The 21,449-nt window shown below is 38.3% G+C and overlaps 1 protein-coding gene across 10 annotated transcripts in view; it reads right to left on the reverse strand.

Annotated features, from left to right (window-relative positions):
- ARB2A (ARB2 cotranscriptional regulator A) overlaps positions 1-21,449 on the reverse strand; it is a 364,451-nt gene that overhangs the window by 100,600 nt on the left and 242,402 nt on the right. For 8 of the 10 annotated variants that reach the window (XM_073344477.2, XM_073344479.1, XM_073344474.1 and 5 more), the window contains 2 exons: positions 6,910-7,026; positions 3,354-3,438 (listed from right to left, as the gene is read on the reverse strand). In XM_073344477.2, coding sequence (XP_073200578.1) covers positions 3,354-3,438; positions 6,910-7,026 — 202 coding nt within the window. The remainder of the gene's footprint in view (positions 1-3,353; positions 3,439-6,909; positions 7,027-21,449) is intronic. The other 2 variants (XM_073344483.1, XM_073344478.1) reach the window with 1 other exon arrangement.

Consider the following 21,449-nt stretch of genomic DNA (forward strand, 5'->3'; position numbering starts at 1 on the left):
CTGAGCTCTAGGATAAACAAATATTTGGGGAGTTTCCAGAACACACAGGTTTGGAGTCATTATCCTAGTGGAGGTAGTTACAGGGGTTGTCAGATCTACCTTGGAGAGGTAGATGGCATGGTTCTCCTAAACTGCAGAGTTCTGAAATTAGTTGTGAAATCCCAAGGATCTCTGGGCAACTAGGTGGACCACTAGCCCCTCTGGAATATTCCCACAGATCACCTGCCCTAATGACTTCTTTAAGACCCTGAGAAACAAACTGCACAGAACTGCATAGAATATTCTGACTGAAGTCTCACCAATGCTGTATAAAAGGGAACCTACATCACCCTCATCTGTAACATGATTGCTCCGAGTAGGGAACCTAAAATCACTTTGGCATCTTTGGGCCACCACACCAAATTACAAATTTATATCAAATTAATTGATAACTCTTCTGTAATTACTGCTTTTCAAGTCTCTCTGTACTCCATTAACTATCTGTGTTCCCTCATCCAATGCTATGACGTTATCTCACTGTTCCCAAGTCTCATCCTGTAATTTTAATTTTAAATTTAAAGTGTATTTACTCTTGTTTTTAGTTTTATATAAGTAAATATGAATGTGAACGAAAATATTAGCAGCAGATATGTTTTAACCAGTCAGTGATACTCTAATCAAAAGTCTGAACAACCTTGCTGGATATACAGCTTTGTTTTTCCAGTTTGATGACTTATTAATATGCCAGCATCTCCAGTGCTATGTAAGGATATGGCTGGTTGAACTGACTCAGCAAGCGGAGGGCCATGCCATCAGTGGAGGAGAGGTCTGCTCACAAACAATTAGTAGCCACCTCCCCCAGCCCCTGAATCTTGGAGTGCTGGGTAACTGGAAATCAGACCCTGTATAATAAAGCTAACACATAGGATATGATCAAGAGACAACGATATGCTTTGATAACCTTGAACTTATTTCTCAGTACAAATGTAAGTAAAAAGTGGTAAGCAGAAAAGAGAGGTGAATTCTTTTTTTTCTTGCAAAGGATTTTTTTTTTAAATCTTCTTATTGTTCTAATGATTGAAACACTGTTCTTCTTTTTAAATACCAAGAACAATGCTGCCAATATGTCAGTGTGGATTGCTTCAGTACTGCAGTTCTCAGAAAGGAAGGATTGAAATCAAATCTATCACACCGGCTACTAATGCTGTAATATCTAGTAACACTTCACATATTCATTATGGATAGTTTTAATGAAGATTTATATATTAATGAGGATATATAATTAAGCTGTAATGATTATTCACGGTCTTTCAGCAAATATCTTACAGTTGTCTACTTACAATAAAATATAGAAGAAATATAGTGAACATGAACAAAAACACGTTAGGAAATTAGAAGTCAATAACTCTTATATAACGTTTCACCTATTTAAAGCTCTGATTATATACTAGAGAATCATCAAATTGGTATTACATAATTTATGTTTAAATCATTGTCATCAAAATCTGTTTGCAAACTATGTTACATTTTCTAAAACATCCAAGTACTGCACATAATTTAAACATATGACATTAAATACAAAAAACCTACATATAATTATTGGGTGAAATCCTGGCTCCTTTGTGGTCAGTGGCAAAACTCCCATCTATTTAAATGGGGCCAGGAGTTCACCGGTTGTAACATTAAAACTATGCCCAGTATGCTTCATTTTCTTTGGAACTGTAAAGCTCAGACTGAAGCTTGGTTCTTAATGCACATCATCATTAAAGAGTAAAAAATATATAAATAAAGTGTCTGTCTTTATTTTGAATATCCTGATTTTAGCTTGGTTATATTATAACCTTCACATCATTGAAATATAATATTATAGGAACAGAACAAAAGCTCAACTGGAGCCTTCTTGGTATTTTGGGGATATGCCGGTTGTTATTCAAAACACCTGTTATTGGGACTGGCTCTTCTGAATGAACACACTGTAGATCCTCTTCCTCTCCCCCCTGGTAATATGTATTCTTACACAACAGTGGCACAGATAGGGAAATTAAAGTTAAAACTAAAATGTATCTAGAATTGCTAATTCTGTGCAGTATTAAATTTTCAAAAGGCAACCACAACTTTTTAAAAATAATGAAAAGTCTGGTCTATGAATTCTGTTCAGAATTGAAGCCATATTTTAGTTTTCCAACCACAACAGCAGCACTAATAGAAACATTTCTATTTCACTGGGTTTGTACAGAACTGACACTTAGCACTTCTGGGCCTCAATCTTGCAGTTGGATCTACTAATATGGATCCATGTTCCAGTGCGGATCTGACTGCAGGATTGGGGCTTTAAATGAGCTCTAAAATAAAATACAACTAACTTTATATAGGCCTTTAAAAAAATCCTGAACTTCATTTGCAAGAATAGGACTTTAGAGGACTTCAAATAAATAGCCCTATATTATTAACCTGTAACTTGTAAAATGAACAATTGTGCTTCATGTGCAGCAGGGTCTGATAAAAATTAACATTCCATTCTTAATAAAAATGAATATAATGGTGGGTGGTATGTTGCCTCTATCTTGTGCAGTATAAATTGTTTTACTATTCTACAGAAATCCTATAACTGTGCTTCTCATTTTTGGCAAATTAAAGTTCAATAGTAGTTTCTTATATTGTGAATGACTATTTCTATACTAGAGGTCTTGCTGTTATATTTACAAATTATGTTTCATTAATATCTTCCTGAAATTATTACATAACTTTATAACACATTAACAAATGATTTATTGCATTAATCTCTTTCATTGAATAAAACACCTATGATTTATGCTTCCATTAATGAAAGGCATTACCATTTCAAGAACATCACCAACACAGTAGAAATTCCAACATTCTGGTGGACTATAATTTTGGTTTACATTTTTGTAATTTGCACTATTCGTACAGAACAGATTCATATTAACTGGAGCTTCAGAAGGTCACTTTTTCATTCACTTGTTCTTTTTTGTATTGTTTACAGGAGAATTTAGCGTAAAATTCTGAGCTGTCACAATCTCTATAATTATTTTTCTTAAGTTCCAATAACTCAAAAATTAATCACACACAAAGAGAAAAAGAGGGCTACAAAACTAGTAGTAAGCCATAGAAATTCAATACAGCTACACAAAGGCAAAATAAAATACTAAAAATCATAAAAATAGAAGGCTATGATAGGCATTCAAAAGCTAGTCACATATTATTTTGCTTATCATTTAGCCACAGAAGAGTAAAGCAAAAGCAAAAATTATTTTAAAAATATATAATACAATAAGCACATTTTAAACAATCAAACTACTCACTCATGGGCACGTTTGACACCATATACATATACTATAAACAAGTATACATACCTGCAGAAACACGTGGGCAGTCTGGCAACATGGACTCTACTGATGTATCTAGTGGTTCTGAACTAGACACCCAGTTACAACAGTTCTGTAATGTAAGAGACAATTTTACGGTGAAGCAATAATCTAAAACAAGAATAAATCATTAGACTTTATAAATATAGGCCACAATTCAGCAAGTTAGTTAAATATGTGACTAACTTTAAGCAGCAGTCACAATGGGGACTGAAAGGTAGACCCAGTTGTATTGCTCACATGCTTAAAGTTAAGCATATGCTTAAGTACCTTGTTGAATCAGAGCCTTAGTTTCACATGTGGCCAAACATAAATAAAACAGCAAAGCCCTGATTCAGCAAAAATACTTAAGTATGTGCTCAGTGTTAAGTATATCCTGAAGTTCTGTTTTGAATGGGGATGGATTTAAGTGCATTGATGAACTGGTATCTACATGAGTAGTCCCAATGCCTTATTAGGGATGGATTTATCTGTTTAAAATTAAGCAGGTGCTTAAATGCATGGGGCCTAAATTATCCAACATGTAATTCAAATTTTCCTTTGTAATTGGTTAGTAATTATTGATGATAAATATAAATAATCTCCCATCTTCCTTGCTTTTATTAAGAGGTCATAATCTTTAGGGTGTGATAATGCAACAAATTGATGAGACAGTGCAGTGGCCGTGAAGTTGTAAAACAATGGATTATGACAGGAAAAATATAGTATTGCAGATTATTGAAATAACTGCCAATTTAGGTAAAATGAACTAGTACAGATACTTTACAATGTAAAGATCAGCCTTTGTGGATATATATTTAATGAACACTCAAGTTCACATTTCAGTCCTAAATTTCTGACTAAAAAGAATTTACTGTGATACCTTTTAAATATTTTTCTTCACTGGAATTTATTCAGAGAAGATTGTGTATCAAAATTTCAAATAAAATACTTCAAAATTTGTTATTAGGATATATTATATATTAGGATTTGTCTGTCTACACAACATTTGTTATATTTAAGATTACCTTACAAAGCAATGTGGCTATTTAGAGGCCTGTCAGTTAAAATACAAAATCTTCATGGCTTCACATATTACAAAACTATTTTGGAGTTTTGCCTTTGTAAAAACTGATTAACTTCATTTTAAAAAAAACTTTCTTGGAAAAAGCCAATGAATTTCCAGACAGATTTCTAAAAAAATCATCCCATCAATCATGATTGCAAAAATGGTTGATTGCTATTCCGGTAAACAAGCGTGTATTGTGTATTTTTAGATGCTTGCTGCCCTAGTTGTGCACCATGGAATCAGTCCTCACTGTGGAAAGATCCTTGACTGGTAGATCAAGTGTCTTATTGTATTTCCTTAATTCATTCTGTCTGGAAGAAGATGTCAGCTGTGTTGCAGTGAGGAGAGAATTTCAAAGCCTCCAGTCCCCACCAATAAAGGCCGAGGAATGGCTTTTGAATAGATTTGTCAAGGCAACCCTACTGTTCTGGGACCAGGGAGAGCAGGAACAACATAAAGGAAGGGTTGCTGTATGAGATTAGAAAGTGAAGTTCACAAAGCATGGCAGATTTTTGTAAGAAACAGTAGATCAATGAAACTATTGAACTGTGTGGAAAAAAAAAACACATGAAAACAAACACTATCCAGTAATGTTATCTTTTTAGTAAAAATGGTTAAAATGTTAGTATTTCCATGCTTCACACAGGCTTTAAGGTTTAAAATAGAGATAAATTTTATAATTTGCATACTTAATTTTAATTAACAACTGAATGTAAAACAGCAAATGTAAGAAATTATAAAAGAATTAAGATTTTTATTAGGTATTACATTCATTTGAAATAAATAAAATTAATACTAACTACTGCTAGAACACTACATCATAGAGTTGAGATAATACAGAAGATTAGCACACAATTAACCAGCTTTTATGTGCAATGTGACACTTGCCTGTTAGAAATAAGTATTCTCGAAAGCAGTGTCAAGATATGTAAATGGATGATTTGTTTTATCATTCATCACAGCTCCTAATAAATTCAAAAATCATGACTTCTACAGGTACTAAAAATAGGCCACCAATGATACAGGAGAGATAGTTTCAATGAAGAATGACTTTTTAAACAATTCATTCTTTCAATGACAGCAATTAGCACTACAGACAGACAGAGATTAGGTGTACATTTTAATTATTATTCATTCTACCAGTAGCCCTAAACCTGATTAAGTGAGAGATAGCTAGGTGATATGTTAGTCTTAATACCACTCACCTACACTTCACATATGTAAAAATACTTCTTATAGGAGATTTCCAATGCTAATGTAAAGTTATGACACTCCATCCACGTTTTAGGCCATTAATCATGTTACTTATTCTTTAACATCTACTTTCTGTAAATGAAATTAAAGGTAATGTACTTGTCTCATTCAGACTAAATGTTCAGAGAAAAATGAGTTGTCAGATTCAAATTATAGGACTTAACATTTTCAGTTTCTACCGTGTAACATATATTTTAAGGGTTTGATTTCCCACAGAAAAATGGGGATTTTTCTGACAGAGCCTAGAGGGGTTAGTATTCTTTATATTTTTAACATTTAAGTCAGAGCTGTCAGACTGCATCCCAGGTGATTCTCTATTCCCATCAGTCATGGCCTATAAAATGATAAGGTTAAGTTAGGAATAGGCAGCCTATAAACAATGTTTCACTAAATCCACAGGAAAACTCACTCCTATTAAAAAGTACAGGATAAATTAGTTTATATTAGGAATATATATTGCTTGTTTTAAAATGTCAAAATAAGACTAGATAAATACAGAAAACATTCCCAATGACAACAGTATGACCTTTATTTGATCAGGAACACAGATTCACAAACAAGAGTTTAGTTGATCTCACATTACAAATTATTTCTCTCTTTTTCAATTGCAGCTATCCCATACTTAAGTCTTAAAAAGCGTAATAAATGTATTCCGTTATGTTCTACCCACGGAAGAGAAGTTGTGCTTGCTGGCCATAAACCAATATCAGGTTAACCTCAGATCAACCAGCAGTTCCCATAGTATAGAAGTAATAAGAATGCTTTGACCTTTCATCAAAGGATCTTTAAAGTACTTTATAAACAATTAAATCCCATAACATTTGTGTGAGGTGGATAAATTTACATGAGTTCTACAGATCATAAACTGAGGCACAAAAAGGTTAAAGGACTTGCTCCAAGGTCACAAAGCAAGCAGATTCAGAATCCAGGAGTCCTAAGTGCCTCCCAGTACCCTACTCTGTTACCAGATCATGTGCCTTACATGATATTTGTGTATACTTTGCTGTGTAGTAGAAAAGAAAACTACAGTCATTTTTGATTGGTTTTCTCTGGTGACTAAGTTTCAAAAATGTTTTTAATCGAAATTATTTCAGGGACAGATGTAGGCATGCTGTTTACACAGTTCTTTAACAATGCTTCCTTGTGTATCTTAAAGAAATGGAAGAGATCAGTATTTAAATACATGTTTGTAGAATCATATATAGCATTGTCTGCCCCAACTCTTTAAAAAACCATTCTCACCTCTCGCATCCATTCTCGAATAGTTTTGCCAGCTTCTTGATGCCACACATTGTGAACAGAGTCTGTCAACGCCACAGCAGTTACCTTATTCTTTACATCTGCCTCTCGTTGAATCATCTGTTAAAAAATATGGGCTTTAAGTTCCTTTTTCACTTGAATGGTGTCTGTTTAGTCACAGATAATGAATTTAAATAAAAAAAAAAGAGAGTAATACAAGTTGACTTCACTTGTTTTAAAGTTCATACAAATCCTAACAGTTCCAGAAATACAGAAAGACCTAATATTTTTGATAAAAGAAATAATACTAACTTTTAACTCACTGAACTATTCAATCCTATTATTTTCCATGTGGCTTGACAATTCTAGGATGAAAGGTATCATAGTGAAAAAATGGAAGATTCCCTGAGGACACCTTTTACAAGTTTTTTCAAGTTCCTATTTCTGTGCTTCAGGGAAGCTGGAACCCGTGGTTCACTGTAAGCTACTCAGGACTATCGTCTACTAATTTCCAGTAGATTGCTGTAGTTTTTCTGATGTACCATCTTACTTTGACTTGCATTTTTTTTTCTTTTTCTATCTAATTTAGCTGCCCTGCACTCCTACTATGGTCACGGAATTCTTTGTGGTCTCTCTCATGTACACGTTCACCTTGCCATCATCAGAGTCTATCAATATTATTTTGTTTTCTAATATACTTGCCTCCATTAAAATTTGACACAATGACATATCTAAATAATGTGATTAGTAAAAACAATAAAATGATTGCTGCAAATAACACACATGAATTGACAAAGATGCTCTAGAACTCAACACTGGTCTATAAGATAAAGGGACTGAAAAGGAAGAGTGATATCAAAAACAGACAAAAGTTTTTAATCTCTTGACCCTAATTGGTAACAACAGATCAAAGAAAATGTAATGAACTATAGTTATAGAAACTGCATTTCACAACTAGTATTTTTACTATTGTATGTGTTGTATTAAATGTCATTATTTTTCCAACTTCCTCTCATGTAATGGCTGCATGGACAATTTCTCTGTATAAAGCCAGCCCTTCTTTGTCAATAGTATCAACTATTTTTCAACATAATAGAATATTTCTCTGAAAGGATGAGAGATTAAAATGGAGTCGTGAATGACTTTTCATATCATAAACAGACATGAACACTGAAATCCATACTTTTGATACAGAAGCAATATTTGCTGACATCCTGTACAAACTGTCTCGCTCTATTTCCTCTAAAGAGTACACATGCACATCCTTTTCACTACTACTACTACTTACACTGAGTACGACTAATATTACCACCAAATCACTGCTGCATTTCCACATCTTAAATTGTCACATTTCATGTTTTCAACTTATGCATATTTTAAAATGAATGTAATGAAAATAATACTCTGTTTAATTGGAAAATATTCATCATCACTTCAAAGTGAACCAAGAAATTCCCATTCCAGGTTAGACCAGTGGTTCTTTACCTATATCTTATAGTGGACAGTATTAGATGGTTCACAGGAAACTCCAGCATACCTTGGAGAATTTTGTAAAAACATTCAGCTTGTTTTGATGAAAGAGCTGAATGGTATGAGTGTTACATCTAAAATTATTAAATTTTCTATCACTGTACAAGGCCCCAAATAGGTTCAAATTCTATAAAACACATGAAGATGTTGATTCTTCATACACTATAGAAATCATCTGTTCCTTGCTCTTCTTACACACCCTGTCAAGAGTCAGGTCAAAAGACCCACATGAGCAGAGTCACTGTAGTATACCAAGTCCTGGGTTATACGGTACTATTTGAAGATTAAGCGGGTGATCTAGGGAGGAGATCCATCACTTCCAGGAACCAAAACCTTCTGGGACAACCAAAGGCTAACAACAGTGATGTGCTGGAGGGAGCTCCCAGAAACGGACGGGAAGGCTACAGAAATTTCGCTACCTCTTGTGGAGCTTGCCTCCTCTCTGGAAACTGTTAAATAACCCTTGTCAGAGATGATTTACCGCTACAGTTCATAAATATACTTTTGGACAGTATTTTCTCACTTCCTTTGTTGTGGTGGAAATGCTGATTGCACCAAGTGACTTATCCTTTAAAAACGATTCCAAGGGATTTGCCTGCCCCTACAAGATCTTCATGCCCAGCTTCCCTAAATTATACAGTTTGAACAATGTACTGTACTATCAATATACTCTGTATAGCTTTCAGAAACACAGAGTACACTTTTTCAGCAACTGAAAATGAGTTCTTATGTGGGTAGGTAGATCTAACTTAGCTAGATCATAATATGTTTTTATACAATTAGAGACCCATTCTAATAATCTTGGTGAGGAAACTGACCCTTTCACTTTCACAATGGCTACAAACAGTCTAGGTGCGTTCCTGAATGGTTTTGTCCTGTTAAGGTAATATGACAGTGCCCTTCCTAAATCAAGCGTATGAAGTCTAGCTTCCCCCAAGATGAAATGAGGTTTGGGTAAGGAAACTGGAAGATGAATAAATTAGTTCACATGGAATTCTGAAAGAACTTTGAGCAGGAATTTGGGATGAGCCTGAAAATAATCCTGTCTTTTTGAATCATTGTATAAGGGGGACCCACCCTGAGGGTTTGAATCTCCCCTACCTGTCAAAAGGATATAATGGCTACTAAAAAAATAGTCTTCACTGTTAGGTGGTACAGGGAACAAAGGGAGAGTCTGTCATCCCTGTTAACACTATATTGAGGTCCCAAGAGGGAGATGACTCCAAAATTGGAGGGAAAACATGAATAAGGCCCTTAAAGAATCTAGCTACTGTGGGGTAAGAAAATACATTGTGGCCCTGAATAGGAATGTGCAAGTGTTCCTAAGGAACAATCTAAGTCCAGATTGTTTCAGACCTAGTAAATAGTCCAGTATCACTGAAATGGGTGTTGTCAAGGGAGACAGATAGTGCTGAGATGACCAAATATCAAATCTCTTCCGCTAAGCTTTATAAGTCAGTCGACTGAGGCTTTCCTGCTTTGGAGCAGAAAGTTCTGAACTTCAGCTGAACAGCTTTTCTGGTGAATGTCAGCCAGCTGGCATAGCATCTGACTGCTGTGCTGTGAAACTGTTGGGCAGAACAGGAAAAGTGATCAGCAGCTACCACGGAGAAGCTCAGCAGATCTGAATTCCAGAATTGCCTGGCCTGTACTGGGGCTATCATGGTCCTTGATCCAGTATCTTGCCTAAACTCTCAGGACCATCAATATCACAGAGACTGGGGTGGGGGTGCGGGAGGGGGATGGGACACATACATTAGTCCCAGTGTCCAGGGAATAAGAAAGGCATCTAAAGGGAGTCTAGATGGGAGCCCCTCTGGAGCAGAACACTTGGCATTTCTCAGTCTGTGGCACATAAGTCTATTGTGCTGACATTAAACATCACAGCTATGCATTCATTATGTCAACATCCATCAAGAGACTTATGTCTATTGTCACTTGCTGGGGTGATCTTCCAAAGCTCAACTCATCAGTGAGATATGAGTAGATTTGGATCCCTTGTCTCATTAAGTGAGCTACTACGGCTGCCAAGTACATCCTCAGTATTGTGGGAAGACCAAAGGGCAAGATACTGCTCTGCTAATGAGATGTTCCTGCTAGGAATCTGACATATTTCCTGTAAGGAAGATATATGCTGTTGAGATGTTGAAGGTCCAGAATGAGAGGTTAACCATCTTTCTTTAGAATGAGAGAATAATGGGAATAAAGACCCCTGACCCTTGAACTGTAATGACACCTCTTCCATTGCTCTGAGATGAGTCCACCTCTTGCTTTCACGTTATCTTGTGAGTGAGATCCCTAAAGAGGGATGGGGACGATAGTTGTGCGGTAGGAAGGAATTGGAACTGCAATATCAATTGCTGATAATCTACTGGATCCACTGGTCTGTGGTGATCCCAATCCAGACACCCCCTCCCCTGCCCAAAAAAGGACAGTTGCCAAAAGTGAGGGAAAAGGGTAGAGAGCCTCCAAAGGTTCTACTAATCTCTTGAAGATGGCATGAAACCTGTTGTTGAGAGGAAGATGTCGAGTGCATCATATCTGAGGATGAGACAGTGCATGCTCTGCATAGGAACCTGCGCTTCTTCCTTGGAGGCTCCAATGGATTATAACACAATGGAGCAAAGTTTTGAAGTCTGACTTGTTTCCTCCTGGAGTGGGTGGGAAGCGTACAAGCTCAGAGAGTGCAAAATGGCTCTAGTGTCTTTTTAATGAATGGAAGGCCTCATAAGTCTTTGAGTTTCAGAGATCACAGCCCTCAAAAGGAAAATCCTCAATCATGGTTTGGACCTCCCTGGGTATTCTCGATGACTGGAGCCCAGAGGATCTTCAGAACACAACACATGTGGCCATGGTGCATGCAGACATATCAGATGCATCAAAACAGCCAGCAGGAAAGTTTTAGCTATCAGCTGCCCATTTCGCATGATGGATTTCAAATCTTATGCTCCTGTGCGAGTCATTCCATAAACTAAGACAATTTGTCCCAGTGCACATTGTTTGGTAGCTGCCATTATTCATCTGGAGCAGAACCAGTACTGTCTATTCATCCTTTTGGAAGTGGTAGGTATTAATGCTGGAGTCTGCCACAAGTCCTTCGCATGTAGACTGTCTAGTTAATAATAGACAATGACTGCATGTCTAGCAGCTTGTGTAACTTCTCTTATACTACTTCTAGAGGGATGTTAAAAGTCTCACCCATGCATTTCATTGGGTCTTAGAATGCCGTAAAATCATCTGTTGGACAAGGCACAAAGGGATTGACTGCCTCATCAGGGAAGGATGACGAAACTGCTGCTGGGATCAATTAGTCCTCTACCTCTGCCTCTTAATTGTTCTCAATCTTAAGAGAAAGGAATCTAACCCTAGAAGTGGCTCAGAGGATGCTGGCTTGCAGGCCTATGGTTTGTATACTACAGGGCACCAAGTAAGGCCACTATCTGAAGTGCTGGATACCAAGAGTGCTGAAAAGTCATTGCCAGAGGAAAGGTGGATTTAGCTGGTACTGCACTCCTTTCAAGCTGGAGTTGAGGAGCCAGAGGGACTCATTTTAGGCCACTAGCTGTCCTTCAGCTGCAGAGTTTAAGATGAGTCCCAACAACTTGTTTCTGAGGGTTCTGGAGAGTGAAATGTCTGTCTGGTCTCATCTCTGAAGTGATGCCCTTTCCTACCCCTTCTTGAAAATGTTGACAGGTGGATTAAAATTGACAAGATGTCTCAGCCCTGGAGCTCAGGGAGGAACCAAGGCTCACTGTGACACTAAGTAAGCCAGAGAGCTCTGCCATTCCCAATGCAGGCCCTCTCTGGAGAGTCTTTCAGACAGGTTTCTTCTTAACCTGGTCCCTGGACTCACAACTCTTCCCTCTTGGTTCAGAGATCTGCTAAGAACATAAGAGTGGCCATGCAGGGTCAGACCAAAGGTCCATCTATCCCAGCTTCCTGCCTTCCGACAGTGGCCAATGCCAGGTGCCCCAGAGGAGATGAACAGAACAGGTAATCATCAAGTGATCCATCCCTTGTTGCCCATTCCCAGCTTCTGGCAAACAGAGGCTAAGGACACCATTCTTGCCCATCCTGGCTAATAGCCATTGATGGACCAATTCTCCATGAATTTATCTAGTTCTTTTTTGAACCCTGTTATCGTCTTGGCCTTCACAACATCCTCTGGCAAGGGGTTCCACAGGTTGACTGTGCACTGTGTGAAAAAATACTTCCTTTTGTTTTAAACCTGCTGCCTATTAATTTCATTTGGTGGCCCCTAGTTCTTGTGTTATGAGGAGGAGTAAATAACACTTCCTTATTTACTTTCTCCACACCAGTCATGATTTTATAGACCTCTATCATATCCCCCCTTAGTCATCTCTTTTCCAAGCCCCAGTTTTATTCATCTCTTCTTGTACAGCAGCCATTCTGTACCCCTAATAATTTTTGTCGCCCTTTTCAGAACTTTCTCCAAGTCCAAGTCCAATATATCTGCACACAGTATTCAAGATGTGGGTGTACCATCGATTTATATAGAGGCAATATGATATTTTCTGTCTTATTATCTATCCCTTTCTTAATGATTCCCAACATTCTGTTCACTTTTTTGACTGCCGCTGCACATTGAGTGGATGTTTTCAGAGAACTATACTATAATGACTCCAAGATCTCTTTCTTGAGTGGTAACAGCTAATTTATACCCCATTTTATATGTATAATTGGGTTTATGTTTTCCAGTGTGCATTACTTTGCATCTCACAGCTCTCCTGCCTGAGGCTGTGCCATGAGTTAAAGCAGGCTTCCCCAGTCACCAGTATGTGGGTTCTTGGCCTGCTGCACAGAGCCCCCCTTCATCCTTGGACTCACATACTTCTTCCCCTTTGTTCAGGGGCCCTGACCTTGAGGCTGTGCTGTGAAACAGGCAGGCTTCCTCAGCCCACCAATCTCCTGTCTGGTTCTAGTTCCCACCCTAGGCAGCCTCTCTCCAGAGTCAGTGTTCCCCTACAATTCTCCTCTCCTGGTTGTCTGCCCCTCCCTTTCTGTAAGTCACCTAACAGCTGGGTTTATCATGTTCACGGGGTAGCTACCCAATTAACCCCATGGCCGCATTTTCCTACTTGAACACCTATTTTCTCAGAGAACAGGGGTTGTCTGGTCCTTTACTCCAGTGCCCCTTAAATGGGAAAGCACACTCTCTTATAGTTCATAAACTATTGTCAGGTATTATTGGGCCTGATTCTAATTCACACTGGGCTGGCAATTTAAAAGTCCCTTAAAGTAGATGTAAGTGTGATTTACTACAAGCATGTCTGAGTTCAATGATTAAGGCTATTCTTCTTTACAGGATTTGTTTCCTCTCAGTTCTCCTAACTGAACCTGAATATGTAAGACAGAACCACCACCATCTCACTGGTGCCTGATAGGACAAAACTGCTAATCCCTCCTTCAAAGACAACTTACAATGGGATCTACAGGTATGCAAGGCTAAATGTAGTGAACTGGGAGTACAAGAAAGGAAATGCATTAGTTATGTAAATCAATTCAATTCATAACAGAGGATGGGAAAACAAACTCAATTACTCTAATTTTTTGCAAACTTCAGGAACAACAGCAGAATTTTGTAATATACATGCTATCCATGACCATGTCCACATGAATACATGGATGGGTGGAGGAAAAGCCTTGTAGTCACAAATGGGAAGCAAGAGGTGCCTTCCTTTTTGCCCCTGTGACTCGTCTCATACAATAAATGTAGCACCCATTGGGAACTATGTGAGAAAGCTCCCCTATATGCTAGCTGGCTGGAGCAAATCAGATCTCCTCTGAGCAGCTCAAAAAATAGCATCCCAGGTAAAGGGACAAAAATATTGCTTTCAGCAATCTGTGGAATTCTGTAGAATTTTCTATGGAACGAAATAGAATGTAATTCTTTAATTTGAGTTAATTTACAAAATTTTTCAATCCCTATTCACAGGTTCCCATAACATCAGACATATCAACATTCCCATAGGCAAAATATATATTTCATACATACAGCCTTAATATGCAGAATACAAATGTGTAATAAAAATATCAAATGTATATTTACTAAGGACAACACAGGGAAGTCACAGTATAATTTATTCCCTAAGAATGTATATATATATTTTACATACAGAATATAATAATCTGGTTGTGATGTTTATGTTAAAATATATTCTGTATAAAAAATCCCAGACCAATGAGCACTGTGGAAGCTAAAACAGTTACAGGCAAGTTGCCTCTATTTGCATGGATGAAAATCTGTGCACATACTTTTACACGTATACATTTTATTGACTTATTCAGTCAAGTGACAGAATCTATCACATTCACTTGCACAAATAAAACCCCCTTGAAACCCCCTTGAAAATTTGGTCATTAATTTCAAATATATTTGCTCTTTATTTGTGGATCAATTTTAATACAACTGTTATCAACTGCAACTCTGTACTGTCAATTGACATGCTACTGTATTCGGTTAGATATCTGATATACTTGATATTGTAACATAATGTAAATATCAATACTTGTGACACTAGAAAGTTATATACGATAGCATAACACCTTTTGTCAAAAGAAATTATCAGCATGCTACAATTTATTTTATAAAAGGCCAAATCTTGCAAACGCTTAGTTCCATGCTTACTCCTTCGCCTAACCACACTGAAGTCAATTAAACTATAAACAGATGTAAGCATGCTTATGGGAATAGCTATATGTGAGGGGTCCATAATATCTATAGTTGTTGTTATAACAAATGTAATAAGGAATAAATATTAAAAAATGTGAGAAAGGTTATTAAAATATGTCTCTATTTCTATAGGGCTCCATGAATCAGAATTTATCCTCTACAGCTGTTGGTATAAGAGCTCTCTGGGGCTTCTGGCACACTTAGCCCTTCCGGTTACTCCTAATTAGGAATGGGCAAATTGATTCAGTCAAAATAAGAAATGGTCCAAAATTTCATCCATTTCATGAACTGAGTATAAACTCTTTCTAAAAATTTGAATTGGTTGGGAAGCCTCTCCTTCCTCTAGGCCTTCCACACTCATCTGCTCCTTAAGATATAATATTAATATGGTATTCCTCAGGTTTCAATGAACACCCAAATGGGCGCAGATTCTCAGTAGACGTGCTGGGCTCTGTGAATTGTTTGTAAAAGTAATGGAGCAGGGGAGGGACAGAAGAATTCACAGCTAGGGAGCAAATGGGAGAATTTTCTCTGAAGACCCCTCCTTACAGAAGGAGGACCTAGTACTTATTTCTAAACACTCCAGTTGCTCACCTGGGAGAGTGGATATGTCTATAAGCCCTTCCTATGACTCTTTCAAATCTTCACTTCACTCCCACTCATAAAAGCAAAGTAGTTAGTCCATCCTAGAGCAGGATTAACTTCTGCTTTATGACTGTCGTTTGAATGAGCTTTCCTCTTCCCTGGAGAAACGCACCATTTGATCATGTAGCAGGTTTGGTTGGGTTGGTGCAAAAAAAGTGTTAAGGATATTACAATAAGTATAAACCAACAAATGTTCACCTGGCCAGCAAATTTCATTGTTTTCAGGGATTTAAGTGATGACAGGAGTGTGACATTAAAGTAGTATTTTTGTGGCAATACCAAAAATATTGCTGGTACTGTTTTGTGAACAATGCAAATAAAACTCACATAATACAGTTCTTTGCTATAAAGACCTCAGGCTGCAACTCTATTAAAACTTTAAACATAATAAAACAGTTACTCAGCCTCTTTCAGTCTCTGCAATCTTAATACAGGGCTTATAGGAGAAAAGCCTTTGAGGAGCTATAATAAACCTAAAGAACATCCAGTTCTCAACACGCTTTCCTTGCTGATTTGTGTTACAGAATAATTTGCTACAGGGCTTGCTTGATTCTAAGTGTGGCGTCACTATTGTCTGCCATAGTCCATCTCCAGTTGCCAAACCTGAGGCCAATTAGGGGTACCAGGCTAAAACAGACGACTTCTACCAGTGCCATAGGAACACAAACTGAAATACAAGTCATAATGGTAGAAATCTGACTCACAGTCTCTAACTGAGCCTTGTCAAAGCAACTACAAATTGAGCAATCTAGTCCTCTGGAATAGGACCCACTACTGTCAATCTAAAACATGATCCAAAGTATAGAAAGCACACAAACTCATCTAACATCTTCAACTGATGTCTGGGGCTACAGATCTTTCTGTCAACATGCCTGCCATTGGTCATCATCTACGAGATTTGATAATAGCTCCTCGTTGGTCTCCCAAAGCCTGTTAGAAACCTGTTACCTATAAATGAGACAAAATGTTGGCACTCTGATTAAAATCTGATAGATATAAAGTTTTCCTAAGTAGAAGGCACAGAGATTTTGCTCTCTGCTAGAGCTCAGTCAAGACACTCACCCCAAAGGCATCTACTAGAGGAGAGAAAAGCCAGACATTATTATTGACATTCTGATAAGTTAGCTGGAGAAATGCAGGCTTGACAGAACGACCATTAAGTGGATACATAATTGGTTAAATAATTGGAAACAAATAGTAACTATTAATAGAATGACATCAGATTGGAGGGAGGTCTCAAGTGGAATTCCACAGGAATCTGTTCTGCATCCGGTATTATTTAACATCTTTATTAATGACCTGGAGGTAGGTATAGATAGCATACTGATGAAGTTAGCAGATGACACAAAGCTGGGTGGGGGGTTGCCAGTACTTCAGAAGATCAAGCTAAAATTCAGAGGGATCTTGATAAACTGGAGAATTGGGCTATAGACAACAAAATGAAATTCAGCAAAGACAAATATAAGGTTATATTTAGGGAAGAAAAACCAAATTCACAAATATATAATGGAGGAAAACTGGCTTGGCTGCAGCACTGCTGAGAAGGATCTGGGAGTTGTGGTGGATCACAGCTGCAGCATGAGTCAGCAGTGTGATGCTGTTGCAAAAAAAGCAAATCCAATTTTAGGTTGCATTAACAGAGGCATAACATGCAAGTCACAGTATGTGATAGTATCTCTCTACTCAGTGCTGGTTAGGTCTCAGCTGAAATACTGTGTCCAGTTTTGGTCACCAATGTACAGAATGGATGTAGAGAAACTGAAAAAGATCCAGAGGCGAGTGACAAAAATGATCAAAGGGATGGAATGTAAGCCACTCAAGCAAAAGCTGAAGAAACTGGGTATGTTTAGTTTGGAAAAGAGGAATCATAGAATCATAGAATATCAGGGTTGGAAGGGACCTCAGGAGGTCATCTAGTCCAACCCCCTGCTCAAAGCAGGACCAATCCCCAATTTTTGCCCCAGATCCCTAAATGGCCCCCTCAAGGATTGAACTCACAACCCTGGGTTTAGCAGGCCAATGGAGACTAAGTAGGGACAGATAGTGGTCTTCAGATACTTGAAAGGCTGCCAAAAAAAAAAGATGGAGAAAATTTGTTCTCTTTTGCCACAGAGGGCAGGACAAGAGGCAGTGGGTTCAAACTACAGCATAGCAGATTTAGGTTAAATCTCAAGAAAAGCCTTCCTAACTGTAAGAACGGTAGAACAATGGAACAGACTGCCTTGGTAGGTTGTGGAAGCTTCCTCACTGGAGGTTTTCAAAAGGAGGCTGGATAGCCATTGACTTGGTTGGTTTAGAGACAACAAATCCTGCATCTTGGCAGTGGGTTAGTCTAGATGATTCTTATGGTACCTTCTAACCCTATGATTCTATGATTTAATGGACAATTTGCCTCCAGCTAATATTTTCAATGAAGGCATTTGCTGGGCTACCATTAAAGAGTCTGATCTGGTAGGGAACCATACAGAACCATGGAAGAAGAGACTAGAATTGGCTGCATTGCACTGGATTGGCAAACTGGTACTTTATCCTCATAACAGCCATCTTATACGCCAGATCTAAGCTTTCGGTTTAAAAAAAAAGTCTCTATCCCTCATAGCTTTGAAGAAAACTTACAAAATGTGACTAGAGGATAAACCAAAATAGCAAGGTATGTCTGAGGGCATGTCTACATGGCAGCTAGGAGATGAGAGTCCCAGCTCAGAGGGACATGTGTATTACCTCTGCTTGAGTTAACACACTAAAAATAGCAGTGTTCCCAGACTGGCACAGACAGAGGCTCAGGCTAGCCACCTGAACCCAGGGGTCAGGCTGGATTGTACTTGGCCAGCTACCAAGCTGCCACCTGTACCACCATGGCCACACTACTATTTTTAGCACATTATCTCAAGCAGAGTTAGTGTGTGTATTGTCTACCTGTGCTGGGAATCATACCGTCTGCTGCTTTTAATTCTTTAACACTCTTAACTATTTCACTGCTGATCAAAGCATGGAAGAAAGAAGAGGGAAAACTCCATTGAAAAGTCTTGAGTATATAGTCCACTGAGTAGTGTCTCATGTTGTTGTCCCAAGTTGGTAGAGGTTGGGTTATGGAAGGAACTTGGGAGAGTACCTTCACAGAGTATTTTCCAATGTCCCCTGGCCTGCAAGGCACTGTGTAGATATTTGAATACCATATCTAGTAAAATAGCAAGTTGTTCGGCCACTCAGATTTAAAAAGAGGCTTGAGAGAATGAGAAAAAAGCTCAAAGGGTCTAGTGTCACATTATGGAAGAAAGATCTAAAAATAGGGGAATTTCACACTAAACAGAGAGAAAGAGAGAGAGAGATAATGAGCAACTTTTGCTCCTTGTCTCCCAAGCCCTCAAGTGTAGTGTCCCACCAGTCTCAGTCCTGTCTACTAGACTATTCAACATCTAAATGAAGCACTGGGAGAGCTAAGCAGACAGCACAGGCTCACTACCGGTGCTAACTTTGTATCTTGTTCTTCCCTATAATTCTTGTCCCGCTAGCTCTGACTGCCAGCCTTTCTTCTACTGACTTGGACCTGGGAACTTACCAACATACCTACTGCTGTGAAGAAAGCTTCAGATTCTGGTGAGAAGGTGGATGTGCTACCAAAACCTCCTGACAATCTTTTGAGAATCAATTCACCTTGAAAGACATCTACCATGAGAACAGGTTTAAGCCCTCCAATCCACTTGCAGGCTAAACTTACGAAAAGCTCTCTATTAGCCATTGCCAAGCAATGAACCAAGGGAATGGTAGAGGGGACAACAAGAGAAGGGAGGGAGAAGAACCTATTTCTTTCCATGATCTACAACCCTGTCTAGAACAGGAAAACAGGCCACATTTGAAAATGTGTTACATACTACAACTTTAAACTGAGTTTGCAACTAGTGTAGATATAGTTGGACAACTTTAAAAAAGTGCTAGCTATTCTAGTTGACAATATGTGGGAACCTATGGTTGACCAGCTAATGTGTTTTCAAAGGTGCTAAAACCTTGCCTATGCTAAGTGCTGAACAGTGTTTAAAATATATTAATGATCATGTGTTAGCCAATACCCTAGTCCAGACAGGGACTTTAGTAGTGTCCATACCAGGCCCAGAGTCTAAGGACTCATCCACACTATTGGCACCAATTTAATTTAAGATATGATTTTAAACTCATTCTGTTAAATCAGTGCCAAAAGATGTGTGGACACTTTTATTTCAGTTTAAACCAAGCTTATGGTTTTCTTCTTCCCTGTACCCAGATGTACCACATTCTTTACTCCCTCCATCCCCTTCAGGGCTTTTCCTCCACCCAGATCCCAAGTACAGGAGAAGTTCCAAGGCAGCAGGAAGCAGGGAATGTTGCTGCTGAGTCTGATGCTCTTGACCCAGCAGCAGCCGTTCCCTGAGTCCTCTCTCCACTGCCTTCCACTGTCCCAGGACCATCTCTGTGCTACAGGCTCATACATTGAAGGCAAGGCTCAGTGGCAGGGCAGGTCTATGTCTTTAGCCCCAAAGCTCTTGCACACAGCTCTGCTGAGCCCTGGAGGTCATGTGATTGGAGGAGCTTCTTGTGACAGCTATTGTGACAGCTCCTCCTACAGGCTCTAAATCCCAATGACTGAACATCAGTTCACAAAAGTTGGCAATACTACAATACTGCCTTCCACTGGCTGCTCAGAGGAGACATCTTTCCCCACCACCACCCCCAGGTTAGAAAAGCTGCCATTCTCTCCATCTTTCACATCCATCACTGTCCTCGACATTCCCCTCAGCCTCCTTACTGCCCCCGCACATCCTCCTTCAACCCCTAAATCTGCCTCTTGCTCACCCCAGTGCCCTCATTAAGAGCAGCATCACTTCCACGTGCTTATGGACTTAAGGAAATGGCAGCCATCTTGCTGGCTTCAGCCTCACTGACAGAAATAGGAATAGTGGCAATTTTAAATAAGGGAAAATTTGTGAGTTGGCAGTATTTCATCATGTTTTCAAGAGACAGATAAAACAACAACAACAAAAATCACTAGTCACAATTAAATTGCAAGAGTTGGCAATACAGCAAAAGGAGCAACCTGAATCCAGATTATGCAATTTCCAGATTTTTATAGAATAAGACTAAAATAGATACAACATTACTCTGTTATATTTTATGTGATCTAAAGCTACTGTACACAAATATATATAACAAATTTGTGAGAATGAAAGAACCAATACACAAGGGTTGAAAGGGGATTTTTTTTTAAACTATCACTAAGAAAATGACCCATACCAAATGAGAGACAAAGCCTCAAGTGAGTTATGAAAGTCTCTCTCATATGTGTAATTCAGAACTTGAAATCCACAGCCCAGTTTAAAAATGACCACAGTAGCGAAAATTATTTGAAATAAAACCAAGTAAAACAGTAAGTTTTATTACGTTTTAAATTTCCAAAGTGATAAAATGTTACTTCCATGTCTACAATATCCAAAGGGATATATGTGAAATTTTTAATTCTTCTGTTTTTGTAATCAGCTCTAATATGCTCTTCATGTATATATTCAATGTTCCGTTTCCATGTGTTCTCTTTCATACTCTCTCTCACACACACAACATATAAAGTGTGTGCATAGCGGTAATCATCGGCATAGCAACTCCTGAAGTTCTCATTCAGTTTTCAGTAAGATTTTGATTAAGTAAG

Source organism: Lepidochelys kempii, chromosome 5 (genome assembly GCF_965140285.1).
Source record: "Lepidochelys kempii isolate rLepKem1 chromosome 5, rLepKem1.hap1, whole genome shotgun sequence".
Classification (NCBI taxonomy): Eukaryota; Metazoa; Chordata; order Testudines; family Cheloniidae; genus Lepidochelys; species Lepidochelys kempii.